General features: G+C 58.6%; 2 protein-coding genes across 3 annotated transcripts in view; one reads left to right on the top strand and one right to left on the bottom strand.

Annotated features, from left to right (window-relative positions):
• Stab1 (stabilin 1) overlaps nucleotides 1–6,368 on the top strand; it is a 33,365-nt gene extending 26,997 nt beyond the window's left edge. Inside the window, exons 51-69 of one of the 2 annotated variants that reach the window (XM_045135450.1) lie at nucleotides 1,119–1,295; nucleotides 1,379–1,465; nucleotides 1,556–1,705; nucleotides 1,809–1,865; nucleotides 1,955–2,156; nucleotides 2,465–2,614; nucleotides 3,472–3,576; nucleotides 3,720–3,827; nucleotides 3,905–4,098; nucleotides 4,213–4,357; nucleotides 4,470–4,603; nucleotides 4,691–4,856; nucleotides 4,943–5,052; nucleotides 5,144–5,263; nucleotides 5,337–5,486; nucleotides 5,555–5,659; nucleotides 5,750–5,896; nucleotides 5,984–6,100; nucleotides 6,183–6,368. In XM_045135450.1, the coding sequence (XP_044991385.1) occupies nucleotides 1,119–1,295; nucleotides 1,379–1,465; nucleotides 1,556–1,705; nucleotides 1,809–1,865; nucleotides 1,955–2,156; nucleotides 2,465–2,614; nucleotides 3,472–3,576; nucleotides 3,720–3,827; nucleotides 3,905–4,098; nucleotides 4,213–4,357; nucleotides 4,470–4,603; nucleotides 4,691–4,856; nucleotides 4,943–5,052; nucleotides 5,144–5,263; nucleotides 5,337–5,486; nucleotides 5,555–5,659; nucleotides 5,750–5,896; nucleotides 5,984–6,100; nucleotides 6,183–6,239 (2,481 nt within the window). In that variant the 3' untranslated portion in view covers nucleotides 6,240–6,368. Of the gene's footprint in view, nucleotides 1–1,118; nucleotides 1,296–1,378; nucleotides 1,466–1,555; nucleotides 1,706–1,808; nucleotides 1,866–1,954; nucleotides 2,157–2,464; nucleotides 2,615–3,471; nucleotides 3,577–3,719; nucleotides 3,828–3,904; nucleotides 4,099–4,212; nucleotides 4,358–4,469; nucleotides 4,604–4,690; nucleotides 4,857–4,942; nucleotides 5,053–5,143; nucleotides 5,264–5,336; nucleotides 5,487–5,554; nucleotides 5,660–5,749; nucleotides 5,897–5,983; nucleotides 6,101–6,182 lie in introns of those variants that run through there. The other variant, XM_045135452.1, reaches the window with a different exon arrangement.
• Nucleotides 6,250–14,869, bottom strand: Nt5dc2 (5'-nucleotidase domain containing 2). Its single transcript, XM_004661283.2, has 14 exons — nucleotides 14,635–14,869; nucleotides 10,626–10,810; nucleotides 10,394–10,468; nucleotides 10,196–10,251; nucleotides 10,023–10,116; nucleotides 9,755–9,883; nucleotides 9,584–9,644; nucleotides 9,406–9,508; nucleotides 9,201–9,302; nucleotides 8,908–8,989; nucleotides 7,363–7,449; nucleotides 7,134–7,274; nucleotides 6,692–6,756; nucleotides 6,250–6,600 (listed from the first exon to the last, which is right to left on the bottom strand). Exons 1-14 carry the CDS (start codon nucleotides 14,867–14,869, stop codon nucleotides 6,339–6,341), a joined length of 1,677 nt encoding a protein of 558 aa, XP_004661340.2. The 3' UTR covers nucleotides 6,250–6,338.
• Nucleotides 14,870–15,794: the final 925 nt, after the last annotated feature.

Below are 15,794 nucleotides of genomic sequence, written 5' to 3'. Positions count from 1 at the left end.
CCATCAGGCTTTGCAAGCAAGTACCTTTAACCATTAAGCCATCTTTCCAGCTAAGCTCACAATTTTAAAAAATATTTGTATTCATTTGCAAGTAGAGATGAGAGCGAGCGAGCGAGCGAGCAAGAGAGAAAGAGAGAGAGAGAGAGAGAGAGAGAGAGAGAGAGAGAGCCTCCAGCACCCTTCCCACTGTAAAAGAACTCCAGATCAAAGCACCACTTTATTCATCTGGCTTTGCATGGGTACTGGGGAATTGAACCAGGGCCATTAGGCTTTGCAAGCATGTGTCTTAGCTGCTGAGCCACCTCTCAAGTCCCCAACTCACAAGTTTTTAAAAATATTTTTCTTGGGAGCCGGGCGTGGTGGTGCACGCCTTTAATCTCAGCATTTGGGAGCTCAAGGCCCCCTTGAGACTGCCGAGTGAATTCCGGGTCAGCCTGGACTAGAGCGAGACCCACCTCGGAAAAAAAAAAAAAAAATTTCACTGGGCTGGAGAGATGAGTTCAGTTCCCCAGTACCCACAAAAAGCCAGATGAACAAAGTGGCACATGCATCTGGAGTTTGCAGCAGCTAGAGGCCCTGACATGTCCATACTCTCTTTATGTCTCTCTCTACTTGCAAATACATAAAAATATTTTTATTTATTTACAAGTATTTATTTGCAAGGAGGGAGAGAGGAGAGAGAGAAAGAGAGAGAATGGGCATGCTAGAACTTCTTGCTATTGCAAACAAACTCTAAATACATGTGTCGCTTTGTGCATCTGGTTTTACGTGGGTACTGGAGAATCAAATCCAGGCTATAAGACTTTTCAGGCACGTGCCATCTCTTCCAGCCCTAAAAACTCACCAGTTTTAAATAATCTTTATTAAAGTATAATTGTTTTATTTCATTATTGTTAATCTCTTGCTGTGCTTAGTTTATGAATTAAACATTATCATAGTTATAGGAAAAACTGTACAGAGTTCAACTCTTCGTGGTTCCTGGCATCCTCCCCTGCATATAAAGGAGGACTACTGTTTGCCCAGGGTGGCTACAGATGGGCATGGCAGCTCGTGGAGGGTTGCCTGGGTCTCTGCTGCCCAGCAGTCTCTGACTGCACACCTCTGTTCCAACACACCAGGTGGCCGGCCTGTTGCCCATGCTTCAAGATGCATCCCACTGGCCCTTCACGATGCTATGGCCCACCGATTCTGCCCTGCAAGCCTTACCTCCTGATCGGCAGGCCTGGTTATACCATGAAGACCACCGTGAGAAACTGGCAGCCATTCTTCGAGGACATATGGTCCGCAACATTGAGGTCAGAGCGCCCCCAGTCCTCGGTCCTGACTGCCCGTAGCCTGGCCTGCCTGTCTAACTCTAATCATGGCTCTCTTGATCCAGGCCCTGGCATCTGACTTGCCCAACCTGGGCCCACTCCGAACCATGTATGGGACTCCCATCTCCTTCTCCTGCAGCCGTACCCGACCTGTGAGTGTGGGGAAGGGGCTCGAATGAGGGAAACAGGAGGTGGCAGCGAGGGGCTGTGGTGCTAATGACCTCCACATTCCCCCACTGCAGGGTGAGCTCATGGTGGGTGAAGACGATGCCCACATTGTGCAGAGGCACTTGCCTTTTGAAGGTGGCCTGGCCTATGGCATCGACCAGCTGCTAGAGCCACCTGGCCTTGGTGCCCGCTGTGACCGCTTTGAGACCCGGCCACTTCGAATGGTGAGGGAGGCCACAGGCTGCAGGTGGATGGCAGGGGCTCAAGGTACCTGACCTGTCGTGTCCATCCACCTGACCTTGCGGTGTCGGCCCCCATCCTTTCCAGAAGACTTGCAGCATCTGTGGGCTGGAGCCGCCCTGCCCTCGGGGCTCACAGGAGCAGGTACAGGGCTGGAGGCTGAGCTGGAGGCTGGGCAGGGGCCAAGCCCCAGCAAGCTCAGGTTGGTTGTGGCCTGCCTCCTCTTGGTCCAGGGCAGCCCTAAAGTCTGCTGGCGTTACTACTCGAAGCTCTGGACAACTCCACCGCTACATTCCCTGGCACTGGACAGCGTCTTGATGCGTTCTAGCCTCTGGGGCCAGCCCCAGCGCCTGGTCAAGGGCTGCCAGCGAAACTGTGTCGCCGTGGCCTGGAAGCCCAGCTGCTGCCCTGGTCATTATGGCAGTGAATGCCAAGGTGGGCACGCGGGGGTTGCAGACGCTCCAGCTGCATCCTGTAGCCCCCAAGGCAGCCAAGGACAGGCCCTGGTCATTGTCTTTGAGGAAGTTGAGGGTTGGGGGGGTGGTGGTGGAGCAAATTGCAGAGGGTACAGAACTTGGGGTGTACTGGAGGGATCCGGGTGTTCTCTAGGCTCAGTAGGTTGTCGGTGGTGGGAGGACGTGCAGCTGGCTGGTGCTCCCTGAGGTCTTCACTGCCACGCTGCGTGTGTGCGTCCAGACTCCATGAGCCCCTGCTCCTACCTCACACCCACCCTTGCCGCCTAGCTTGCCCTGGTGGCCCCAGCAGCCCTTGCAGCAACCACGGCGTGTGCCTGGATGGCATGAGTGGCAGTGGGCAGTGCAGATGCCATTCAGGTTTTGCTGGGACAGCCTGTGAACTCTGTGCCCCTGGTGCCTTTGGACCTCATTGTCAAGGTAGGCCCCCTCTGCCCTGCCCTGTTGTACTGTGTCTCGACTTTTCTACCTATCTATGTATCTATCTATTTATCTGTCTATCTATGTATCTATTTATCTGTCTATCTATGTATCTATTTATCTGTCTATCTATGTATCTATTTATCTATCTATGTATCTATTTATCTGTCTATCTATGTATCTATTTATCTGTCTATCTATGTATCTATTTATCTATCTATGTATCTATTTATCTGTCTATGTATCTATTTATCTGTCTATCTATGTATTTATTTATCTGTCTATCTATGTATCTATTTGTCTATCTATGTATCTATTTATCTGTCTATCTATCTATGTATCTATCTATATTTATATATTTATGAGAGAGATACAGAAATAGGCAGGGAGAGAGAGAGAGAATGGGCGCACCAGGGCCTCCAGCCACTGCAAATGAACTCTAGACGCGTGTGCCCCCTTGTGCATCTGGTTTACGTGGGTCCTGGGGAGTCAAACCTGGGTCCTTTGGCTTTGCAGGCAAGCGCCTTAACCACTAAGCCATTTCTCCAGCCCCAATCTTTTTTAAAAAAAAAAAAATGTTTTTGTTCACATTTATTTATTTATTTGAGAGTGACAGAGAGAGACAGAAAGAGACAGAGAGAGAGAGAGATATTGAGAACGTGCACGCAAGGGCTTCCGGCCACTGTAAACGAACTCCAGATGCATGCGCCCCCTTGTGCATCTGGCTAACTTGGGTCCTGGGGAACCGAGCCTTGAACCAGTGTCCTTAAGCTTCACAGGCAAGCGCTTAACCGCTAAGCCATCTCTCCAGCCCCAGCCCCAATCTTTTTTTAAATCTTACCTGTCCCTTTCCGCAGCCTGCCGCTGCACCCCCCACGGTCAATGTGACCAGGGCCTCGGGGGCTCTGGCTCCTGCTTCTGTGAGGAAGGCTGGACTGGGCCACGCTGCGAGGTGCAGCTCGGTGAGTGAGTGGCCCTTGAACTTGTGCCCATGTGGCGCCCTGCACACACCAGCGCGTGCCCAAGCCCTGAGGGTGGACGGGCGTGGGGGGTTGTCAGGAGGGCAGCTGCTGACCTGGTCATATGGGGCGGACCCCGGGGACAGAGTTGCAGCCCGTGTGTACTCCACCCTGTGCACCTCAGGCCACGTGCCGCGCGGGCAACAGCTGTGAGTGCAGCCTGGGCTATGAAGGCGATGGCCGCGTTTGCACAGGTAAGGTCCCAGGCTGCGGACTCCGGCCCCCCACAAACCCCAGTCACTTTACTCAGTCACTTCCCGCCCGTCCTCAGTGGCAGACCTGTGTCAGAAGGGGCACGGGGGCTGCAGCGAGCACGCCGACTGCCGCCAGGTGGGCACGGCGGTCACCTGCGCCTGCTTGCCGGACTACGAGGGCGACGGCTGGAGCTGCCGGCCCCGCAACCCCTGCCTGGAGGCGCAGCACGGGGGCTGCAGCGAGCACGCCGACTGCCTCAACACGGGCCCGGTAAGCAGGCGGGGCGCCCGGTGTGTGTGTGGGGGGGGGGGGGTTCCCCGATAGGGAAGCCGCCCAGGGCTCCCGGTCCAGGTCTCTGCAGGGCGCTCCGTTCCCTTGCCACAGAATACCCGGCGCTGTGAATGCCGCGCGGGCTACGTGGGTGACGGGCTGCAGTGCCTGGAGGAGGCTGAGCCCCCCGTGGACCGCTGCTTGGCCCAGCCATCGCCTTGCCACACAGATGCCGTGTGCACCGACCTACACTTCCAGGGTGTGCTTCCTCTGCCCGCTCCTGACCCTCATTTGCCCCTGCGTGCGTGCGTGCGTGCGTGCGTGCTGGCCGCGCTGACCACAGCCCCCCCCCCCCGCGTTCCCTCCTGCAGAGAAACGTGCTGGCGTCTTCCACCTTCAAGCCCCCAGTGGCCCCAGAGGCCTGACCTTCTCGGAGGCGGAGGCGGCTTGTGAGGCCCAGGGAGCAGACCTGGCTTCACTCCCTCAGCTCTCTGCTGCTCAGCAGGTACATGGGACGCATGAGTTGGAACCAACCACAGTGGGGCCCCCGCGAATTGGGTCTGAAGTTTTCAGCAACCCCCTACCTCCACAGCTGGGCTTCCACATCTGCCTCGTGGGCTGGCTGGCCAACGGCTCTGCTGCCCACCCGGTGGTCTTCCCTGCGGCAGACTGCGGCGACGGTCGCGTGGGTGTGATCAGCCTGGGCGTCCGGACGAACCTCTCAGAGCGCTGGGATGCTTACTGCTTCCGTGAGCAAGGTGTATGCACCCACCAACCTCCACCTAGTGCCCAGCCTGACCCCTTCCTGCCAATCTTTCAAGCCACTGACCCACCTTTCCCGCAGACGTGGCTTGCCAGTGTCGAGTTGGTTTCGTGGGCGACGGGATAAGCACGTGTAACGGAAAGCTGCTGGACGTGCTGGCTGCCACCGCCAACTTCTCCACCTTCTATGGGGTACGCCGGGGCCCACGTCTGGAGCGGGGGTGAGAGGACCCGGGATCCCCAGGAAAGGAGCTTGCCCACAGCTGTCTCCCCACCTTCCTAGATGCTGCTTGGCTATGCCAATGCCACCCAGCAGGGTCGAGACTTCCTGAACTTCCTGGAGGATGAGCTCACTTACAAGACACTCTTCGTCCCAGTCAATGAGGGCTTTGTGGACAACATGGTAACAGCTCAGGGCTGGGTCTAGTCGGCTTCTTGGGGCCGGCCTAACCTAACAGGCCTCGATCTGCTCACAGACACTGAGCGGCCCAGACCTGGAGCTGCACGCTTCCAATGCCACTTTCCTGAGCGCCAATGCCAGCCGGGGGACCCTGCTTCCCGCCCACTCAGGCCTCAGCCTCATCGTCAGCGATGTGGGCCCTGGCAACAGCTCTTGGACTCACGTGGTAAGTCCGGCTCTGCCCTGACTCCTGTACCAGCTCGCCTGCCGGGCCTGACCGCGCTTTCCCCGCAGGCCCCAGGGGCAGTTGTGGTCAGCCATGTCATCGTGTGGGACATCATGGCCTTCAATGGCATCATCCACGTTCTGGCCAGCCCTCTCCTCACACCCCCACTGACTGTGAGTCCAGGGGAGGAGGAGGAGGAGGCAGAGCCCCAAGGGGGTTAGGGGTCAGCTCTGGCCTTACCTTCTTTGCTCTTTTGTCTGCAGGGGGCGGTGTTGGCCCGCCAGGCCCCACCGGTAGCAGCGAGTGTGGGGGCCGTGGTGGCTGCGGGCACACTGCTGGGACTGGTAGCTGGAGCCCTCTACCTGCGTGCCCGAGGCAAGCCCATGGGCTTTGGCTTCTCTGCTTTCCAGGTAGGGAGGTGTCGGGGGCTGGTGGGGGAGGGAGGGCAGGGTCCTTTAGCCTTGTGCGGCCCTCACTACTTTGCCCTCTTCTTCTAGGCAGAGGACGATGCAGATGATGACTTCTCTCCATGGCAAGAGGGGACCAGCCCGACCTTGGTTTCTATCCCCAACCCTGTCTATGGCAGCAACGATGCCTTCTTTGAGCCTTTTGATGTGAGTGTGGGGAACGGGAGGGTGTTTGCTGCGGGCCCTGGGCCCAGCTCTGCCTGGCTACACACGGCTTCCCCGTTCCCAGGACTCACTCCTGGAAGAGGACTTTCCTGACACCCAGAGGATCCTTACAGTCAAGTGACAAGCACACGGAAGGAAGATCACATTTATTACTTGTTTGTCTGGATGGCTGGGAGGGGCTGGAGGGAATGGTAGTCTGTCATGGACAATAAAAATGCCCTCAGCGGATATGGGCCATGTCACCAAGAAAGGGCGTCTTCATGCAGCCGGTACAGAGCTGGTCCATCCAGAGGGGCGCCTCGTGCTGCAGAGGTGTGCGGCGTGGGTAGAAGGTGAAATCCACGCGGTAGTTGAGCAGACAGCTGAGGGAAGCCATGTAGAGGTCGGAGAAGCGCACGAGGCGCCGGGAGAAGTAGGTGGGGTTGTGGAAGGTCCGGAAGATGCTCCCAAACTGAGCGTTGAACAGGGCCTTGGTGATGCACCTGGGGGAGGGAGACACGGGGGCACTTCAGGGCGGGCACGGGAGAGGCTGGGGCAGGCTTTGCGTCTAGGCCCCGCCCCCGCCCGGCTCACCGCAGCTCTTGCCGCTCCTTCATCCAAGCGGCCAGCACTTGCCGCGACTCTGCGTCCTGGTAAGTCTGAGGAAACATCACCGCGGGGAGTGACGTGCCCGAGAGGGACGGAGCCCCAGCCCCCCTCCACGGGAGCCTGGCACCCGTGCCGCCCGCACCTGCGTGCGCTCCGGCAGCCCCCCTCCACGGGAGCCTGGCACCCGTGCCGCCCGCACCTGCGTGCGCTCCGGCAGCCCCCCTCCACGGGAGCCTGGCACCCCTGCCTCCCGCACCTGCGTGCGCTCCAGCAGCCCCCCTCCACGGGAGCCTGGCACCCCTGCCGCCCGCACCTGCGTGCGCTCCAGCAGCCCCCCTCCACGGGAGCCTGGCACCCCTGCCGCCCGCACCTGCGTGCGCTCCAGCAGCCCCCCTCCACGGGAGCCTGCCACCCATGCCGCCCGCACCTGCATGCGCTCCAGCAGCCCCGTGAGCGCCTGCTGCCAGGTCAGCGAGTGCATGTACTGCTCCGTGTTGATGATGCGGATCTCGCGCTCCAGCTCGGGGATGATGGCTCCCGTGCGCCAGCCGTGCCGCAGCATGAGATCCTGGACAGGGCGGTGCGATCGGCCTTAGCACCAGCTAGGAAGACCCCCGCCATCCTCCTCAGCCAAGCCCTGTGCCCCCCCCCCTCACCGCTAGGTCACTGTAGAGGTGGTCTCCGAAGTAGAGTACACGTGGCCCTCGCCATTCTGTCAGGCGCAGAAAGTCAAACAGGTTTCCCTGGGGAGAGGAGGACCCCGATGAGTCAACTGTGTTTGTGTGGGGCTCTGGGAACCCAGCCTGCTCTCCAGCCCGCCAAAACACCCAGAGGCAGCCAAAGCCAGCCGGATGTCTTGTTGCCCTTTCCCGTGGCCTTGCTGCTCTGCAGCCTTCAACCCCCACCCATCCACTTGGGAATGGGGGGGGGGTCTGCTTGCAGCAGGAACATCTCTTGAAGGTGTGGCACGATTCCCAGAGCCAAAAGCAATTTGCTTTCCTCAGCTGCACCCCCTCCACCCCATGCCAAGGCCAGGGACTGAGTCTCTGTTTGTGAGAAACCACAAGGGCCCCGTGCCCTAGAGCAAAGGGCCCTGAAATTTTCACTGGCCACAACACAGGGACACGCTGGACCAATGGTAGGGCTCACTGACAGGCCAGGCGCGTCCACTCCAGAGCCAGGGTAAGATGAAGGCACTCAGCCAGATGCTGCAAACCTAGCCACAAGAGGCCGGGGCCCACACTCCAGGGGTGAGAGTGCACACTCGTTCAGAGAGCAGTCTGCATCCACGAGTGTCAGAAACAGAGGCAGTAAGGGGGCTGCTGAGGATGTGCCCATGGATTAAGAATCTCGAGGAGGACATGGAAGATGTTAATAAAAATTGTGAAAAGAGGAAAAAAAAAAAAAGAAAAAGAAATAACTTAAAAAAAAAAAAAGAATCTCAAGGAAAGAGAAAGGGACTTTGGGTGAGGCTCTTGAGAACGGAGGGTCCAATGCACACGGTGTAAGAAAGCAGCAGAATGTCAGTCCTGACAGCTGCCAGGGAAAAGTCACCTTCCCACAAAGGGGACTGACCGACTTGGTCACGACTAGGTGCCAAGACAAAAGGCAACATTCCTGTCAAGGCTGAGGGGACGAGGAAAGCTGTGTGCGGCAGGGCGGGGAGCTGAGCAGCGAGTGAGCAACGGCGGGGAGGCTGCCTGCTGGCCAAGCCTGGGCATCAAGACACCGCTCCCCTGGCCAAGTGTTGGCTCCTCCCAGCCCCCAAACCTCTGGAACTCTCACCCCTAAGAAGCCTATCTCAGCCAAGAATTCCACATTCCAGGGCCACCCAATGCCCCACCCCACCCTCTCTCTTCCTGTCCCCACGGAACCAGGTCAGGACCCCAACCGGGCTGGTTCTGACCGCAGCAGTGCTCGGAGCCAGCTTCCCACAGCGCCATGTGCCACGTGCAGAGCATTATATCCCTCTGTGTAGGAGGGGAAAACGAGGCCCAGAGACTAGTCTGAGACTCCCTCTGTAACGGTGTAAATGGACCTAGACTCCAAACCCAGGCTTGGTCCCGAGGCCATCCAGACCTGCCTCCTAACAGCCCTGCCCTGGTGGCCCCTGACCGCTGCAGTGCAGAGCTGTGCGGGCGCGCTGCCTTTCCAGAGGCCGTCCCAGTGCAGCCCTGGGACCCCCACCAGGATGCCCTCACCTGCCGGTAGATCTTGCCCTTTTCCAGGCGGGTGATGCGATCCCAGTGGAGCGAGCCCTTCTCGTCGAGCTTTCGAAAAGGCCTGGGCGAGAGTGAAGGGCCTGATTCCCATTCCGCAGCAGAGCCACGGGCCCAGCTCCCCAACCCCCAAAGACCCACCATCTCAGGCCACAGCAAGGAGGTGCTCTCGCCCAAGCAAACACCAGTCTGGCTTTGTGCCTCCGTGTCCTCATTGGGAGTAGGGCCTCCTCCATCCCACTTCCCCAACCCCACAGCCCCGGCCAGGCTCATACTTGCGCCGATCAGTGAAAAAGTTGGGCTTGTCTGCCTGGACGATGACCACATCGAAGAGTTGGCGCCAGTCGGGACCCACCATGTGCCGCATGCCCTTGTCCCTGTGCAGAGGCGGCACTGGCTACAGGTGGCCTGGAGGTGGTGCTGCGCCCGGCCCGCCCTCCTCCCGCCCCGCCCCTGCTTCCACAGCAGGGCTGCGCTCACACAAAGCTGAAAGGACTGTTGGTGATGAGGAACAGCTGTTTCCCGTGGGCTACCAGGCGGCTCAGGACTGCGAATGTTTCATCCCCTCTCAGGATGTACTTCTCTGAAAGGGACATCGGGCCCGTGAGCGCTGGCCTCGACTCTTCACGCAGGCTGGTGCTCGGGCGCCCGCTCTTACCCATGTCTTCCTCGATCCACTGGTACATGAGACCCTTCACGTGCACGTCCCGAATGGCGTCCTGGGGGAAGCAGAGAGACAGTGAGGACACACCTGGGCCCAGGAGGGCTTGCCACGTTACAGCTAGGCTTCATCCTCTCGCCATCCGAGGGACAGGCCCAACCTCCTCACCGTCACGTCCTTGTAGAGGTGGGCTTGGTCAAACTCCAGGCCATGGCCCAGAAAGTAGTCCACCACGCAGGACAGCAGCGCCATCTCTGGCAGTGAGAAGATGTCCATGAACTGTTTGATGGAGGGACCCTGGAGAGGAGAGGCCAAGTCTCAGGCACCCCGTGGGAGGTCAGCGGATGGCATGGCCTGTGGCCACCAGGATGCCAGTACCCACAGTGAGATCACTGGTATTGGAGACTTTGGGCTACAGCAGAGAGAGAGGGAGTACCTTGCCATAGAAGCCACTCATCTGGTACAGCGGGATGTGCTGGGTGCCCCCGTACAGGTCAATCACCTCCTCATCTGGCACAGGCTGGAGGCCCCTGAGTGGGGGTACAGAGAGCCTCAGCCTATGCTCCAGCAGTGGTGCCTGAATGGGATGAGGGCAGACCCAGCACTAACCTGTAGGCCGTCCCCAGTTGCACATAATGGAAGGCGTCAATCTTCATCAGAAGGCTCTAGGGGCATTCGGCAGGCGGGACGGGTAGTTTTGAGACGGTAAGTTTTTGCCACTGGGCCTGAGTTAGCCTCCCCAGTCCCCATGGCAAAACCTGTATGTGTCCAGTCAGAGGAGAGGGAGGCGGTGTCCCAGCCACTCACCTTCTGAATGTCATAGTGGAGGCCGCGGATGGCAAAGGTGGGGTTGTAGTCATACTTCCGAATCCCCTCAGGGTACTGTTGGGCAAAAACAGCAGCACTGCCAGCCCTGAGAGAAGGCTACCTCTGGGGGCCAATCGAGCCACGACTTGAGGGTGCCAGTGGAGCTCCAACGTTCAGTTTGGAGCTTGGGCCAAGCTGGACCCTGCAGGTCCTCAGGGCCTGGCAGCCTCACCTTGTAATGGTCGATCAGGATGTCCCGGGCAGCATTGAAGATCTCGGGGTGCAGTGCATCTGCGTACTGGGCCAGCGTGTAGTCATAGTCAAAGCCATAGACCTCGACGTCACTCAGGCTGATCTCGTTGTTGGCGTAGATGGCTGCTGGGTTCAGGAGGCTGCACACCTCAGGGGGCAGAAGGTCTGGAAGAATGAGATACGGAAAGTAGTGCCAAGGGATGATGGTAGCTCGCCCCGTCCACCTCACAAAACACTAACTCTGCAGGGGCTCAGAGAGGAGGCACTTGCGGAGGGTCACGTGTTTGGGGTGAGGCAGAATGGCAAGGAGTCAAGCCTTTCTTCCTGGTTGTCCTGTGTCACTGTTCCCTGTGTTACCCCATCACAGGCAGCAGCGCAGGTACCCTGAGCCCATGCCTGCTCCAGGCTGTGACCACTGAGCCCCATCTGGCATGGCTGGGTGGGAGAACTCCTCAGCCAGCAGCGATCCAACTCCTCAGTGAGCGCTAACAGTCCTGGCCCTTGCTCAAGACCTGTCCGGAAACACTGCTGTCCATCCCTCTGCTCCCCTTTCCTGACCACTGGATCATTCCCTTCCTTGGGGTGCCCATCAGGGGCAGCATGTGAGGACCAAGGGCTCCTCTCACAGGGTGTTGGCCCTGCCTTGGCCTGACCAGGAGCCAAGGCCACAAACGCTACCTTTCCACTTTGTCCACAGCGGGGGCTGGGGCTCAAGAACCTAAGCTGAGTGTGGAGGGAGCCCTTGGGCTGTTGAGACTGCCAACTCCGAACACCTGCCACTGCCTGGCCCCTCTAATCGGATTTTGGCTGCCAACCAGCCCACATAATGACATTCCCTGGCTAGAGCCAGGGAACATTGCTAATTAACGCAGGTGGGACGTGTGGTGTCGGGGTTCTGGGACATTATTCATGCTGCTCTCTTCTGGGGATACAGCCAGTCATCCTAAGCCTCTGAAGTCAGCTCTCGGAGCCACGGAGGGAGGCCAAGCAGCACACCGTGCCAAGGAGGTTGTGGCTTTAAGGGTCATTTGCTTTGTTTTCCTCACCCGGACAAGGAAGGCGGCAGATGGAAAGGGTATGTACGGTTCTTGAGACAGGGCACATCAGGCCCTCTCCTCATGGCCGAGTTCAGCAATGTGACCGCATCCTTTGGGCCTGTTTCCTTATTTCTAACAGGGAATTACAAATGGCCCCAATCTATTCCACAGCACTACTACCCTGTACCCACACATATGTAGGACCAGATGGGTGAAGAAGGGTCTTTGAGCTATTGGGTTTCCCCTGTCACTCCTGAGGCGGTGGTTGTGGGGGGCTGAGAGGGAAGCAGGCAGTACAAGACCAGGCAGGGTCTCAGGGTCTTTACATGCGAGAGTCCAGGGAATGTCTGTGTCAGCTATACCAGTCCCTAATCACAAAGCAGAAAGCCCGTGGCCCCGCAGAACGCTTGGTGGCCGCTATGCCTCGTTGCCTCGCTCCTATGCCCAGAACATTTGCCGCACAGGCCCCTTTAGAACACAGGGCTCCGGCCCCCACTCCCTTCGGAATCAGGCTCTGGGTGTGGGTGGGGGAACAAGTGTGGCTGGTTCCTCACATGGCCTGTGGCCAGCACGGAGCAGCTGCTCGGCAGGGCTGAGTGGATACTTCGCTTGGACATGGCTGATGGCCACTCTCTAGGAAGCCGCTTCGTAGATGTCCTAGCTGACGACTCTAGGACTGGGCCTCAGCCGCTCACTTAGCTGGATCATCCCACAGCCTGGCATCCCTGGAGACCAAGTGTGACTATGACTCAGTGAAGCACCCAAAAGGGCCCTGGGGCAGCCGTATGGCGGTGCAGCCCCTGGCTGGCAGGGAGCTCTAAGTCATGCCTTACCTCAGTCCCTGAGGGTGTACCCAGAGGAAGACGGCCTTTCAGACAAAGCAGTGCGAGGGAGCCACCCACAGTTCCATCTCTGGACCGAGGAAGCCACAGCTCTGGGAGCCACAGGGTCCAATCTCCTTCCACAGATGCGCCGGACAGAATATGCCCTGCCCCAGCACTGGCCTGCCCTCTACCCTCCTTTCTCTTCAGTTCTCAGCTTCCTCATGTGCCCGAGGTTCCAGGTTCTGGGGCCCTGGTAGTCTTAAGACTCACTTACCACTGAGAAGACTCAAACTCAAACCTGACCAAGGCAGAAACTAAGAGGCATGTTGTGAGCTCAACACTAAATGAGACCGCTCCACCACACCCTCCACGGCACAGGGAACATTGCGGGAGAGGAGGCAGAAAGAATGTAAAAAAGCCTAGGGGTGGGAAGGAGTACTTTGGGGGCACTGTCCTCGGGCTATGAACTGACTGGTGTATTCTGACCTCACACTTGTTGTTACCGACATAAGACTTGCACAATCCTGAACCCATCAACAGTTTGACAGAGAGGACTGAGGAAAAAATGAGACATCAAAAGAGAAGTTTTGCCCAGAAACTTCCCCAGGAAACCCAGGCAGATAAGGAGGGTCAGAGGCTTGAAGCTAGCTCACCCTGTAGGTGGAAGTGGCCTTGCAAACAAAAGGAACATAGGTGATCAGTAAGAACTTGAAGCTACAAGTTACAGGGGGCTGGGGGAGCTTGCTCAGCAGTTAAAGGCACTTGTTGGCAGCCTGCTGGCCTGGGTTTGATTTCCCAGTACCCACATAAAGCCAATTGGGCTGGAGAGTTGGCTTAGTGGTTAAGGTGCTTGCCTGCAAAGCCTAAGGACCCAGGTTTGATATCCTAGTACCCACGTTAAGCTAGATTCACAGGGTGACACATGCATCTGGAATTCATTCCCAGTGGCTGGAGGCCTAGACCCACCCATTCTCTCTGACTCTCTTTCTCTCTCTCTCCAATAAATAAATAAGTCAATAAAGTTACAGGAGAGCCCTAGAAGACAGTACCCATCACAACTTTCTCCTCCCCCACGACCTCCAAGGCAGGCTTCTCAGAACACTGCAGAGCCTTCTCCAGGTACAGAACAAACACTTCTCCTCAGTTAACACCCCAGTCCTTTCCTCCAGGACTCGGGGTCCTTAAGAACCACCATTCCCCAAAGGCCTCAACTGTTCAGTTGTCAAAGGTGAGTCCTGGCCACCCTCCAGGTCTCCACAAAGCTAGACTTGGAAAGCCCTTGTTCAGTCAGCTGGAATCTTGCAGGCAGGACCACTTTGTCTTACTAGATAATGAAACTCACTTCGCTCTGGGGGTTCCTCCAGGAGCCCTTCATGGCCTAGCTCTTTCTGAGTTATTATCACAATCCTGTGACAGCAGTCTCAGGATTGCTTTTATGCCTGAGCCGTGTGGGCAGTTAAAGGGCCACAGCCCAGACCACATCAGTCTGCTGGCAGCGACGGGGACCCCACTAGACCCACCCAGGCAAATGGAAAGATGTATAGCACACTCGGGTCTCATCCGCCCATTTCAGAGGAGGGGAAAGTAGGTGTGGGGTAAGAACCATGTGCAACCCCGGCTGTGGCTCTAGCAACACTTCGGGATTGCAGGGTGCCGGGGCGCCTTGGCGGTTTCTGCAAGGCTTTCACTGCCCTTGTTTAGGGTGCTCCAGACCAAGAGGTGCTTGAAAGTCGCGCGGGTGTCCCCAGGAGCCCGATCCGTGAGCACGGCTCACGGTCTTTGTCCACGGCCCCTCCATGCAACCTAAGGGCCAGCGGAGAACAACGGGCTCGGAGCATTTCCGCCGCCGCTCGGGGCCGGCAGGACGCGGAGCGAGTGTGGCCGTGCACGCCGGCGGCCGCTCCGGGCTCTCCAAGCTCCCCGCGGTCCCCAAGTCCGAGAACAAATTTCCCGCTCGTCCCGCAGGCCCTCGTGATGACCCCGCCCGAGGCTTTTCTAGAAAGCCCCCCAGGCCCTCAGGTTTGGGGCGGGGTGGGGGGGGAAGCAGCCTCTTGCCGCGAGCCGCAACCCCGGACCGCTGGGGGCGGCACCCGTCCCGCGCACAGCCCACCCCGGCCGGCTCACCCACCGTGCACCAGTCTCCGCATGTCCTGGTAACGAGTCCATAGGTGCGCGCCGGGGTCGGCGCCGTCGGCCGGCGTCGGGGCGGGCGCCGATCGCGGGGTGCTGGGGCAGTGGGCACCGGGCCCCGGCGGGCCGCAGCCCCCAGGGCAGGAGGGTGAGGACGAGGAGGCCCGTGGGCCGCCCTGGCCTCCGCACAGCAGCCAGCGCCGCGCTGCCGCCCGCAGTCCTGCACCCGCCATGCCCCCAGCGCGCTGCCCGCGCCGCCCACCCGGCCGGCCACCCGCCCGCTGCCCGACTGCGCGCCTGCCCGCCACGGTGGCCGCGTGCCCCTCACGGCGACCGGCCAATGGGCGAGGCCCACCGAGACCATCCAGCCAATGGGCGCAACCCTCGGTCCGAGGGGGCGGGAGGTCCCGGGACGGGGCGGGGCGGGGCGGGGTCCCGACCCCCTCCTCCTAGGCCCAGCGGCGTCCAGGGGTCAGTGGTCCCCTTCGGTCGACTCGTTGGCCATGGCGGCTCCTCTCGCGCGAGGAAAGGCGAAGTGCCCAAGACGCGCCATCCCCACGGGGCTCGGCATGGCCGGAGCCGCAGAGAATAGAGGGTTAGGTTAGAGCGGGCAGGGTTCACGATCCCCCTCCCCCGTCTTCACGCCCCTCCCTTCAGCCTCGGGGACCCTCCTGACCCCGGCCTTGCTAACCGGATCCCGGACCCTGACTCACTCGCTTGCAAAGCCTAAGGTTCGATTCCCCAGGACCCACGTAAGCTAGATGCATAAGGTGGTGCACGTGTCTGGAGTTCATTTGCAGTGGCTGGAGGCCCTGGCGCCCCATTCTCTCTCTTAAATAAAAAAAAATAAGGGCTGGAGAGATGGCTTAACGGTTAAAGCACTTGCCTGCAAAGCCAAAGGACTTCAGTTCGATTCTCCAGGACCCACGTAAACCAGATGCACAAGGTGGCACATGCGTCTGGAGTTCGTTTGCATTGGCTGGAAGCCCTGGCGCGCTCATTCTCTTTCACTCTGCTTCTTTCCCTCTCTCAAATGATATATATAAATGATATATGTGTGTGTACATATATATATGCATATATATATATTTGAGAGAGAGAAAGAGCGAGCGAGCGAGAAAGAGAGTAAATGGGCACACCAGGACCTGCAGCCAATGC

This window comes from Jaculus jaculus, chromosome 16 (genome assembly GCF_020740685.1).
Source record: "Jaculus jaculus isolate mJacJac1 chromosome 16, mJacJac1.mat.Y.cur, whole genome shotgun sequence".
Lineage (NCBI taxonomy): Eukaryota > Metazoa > Chordata > Mammalia > Rodentia > Dipodidae > Jaculus > Jaculus jaculus.
The sequence above is the reverse complement of the archived record's forward strand: the minus strand, read 5'-3'. Positions and strand labels throughout refer to the sequence as shown.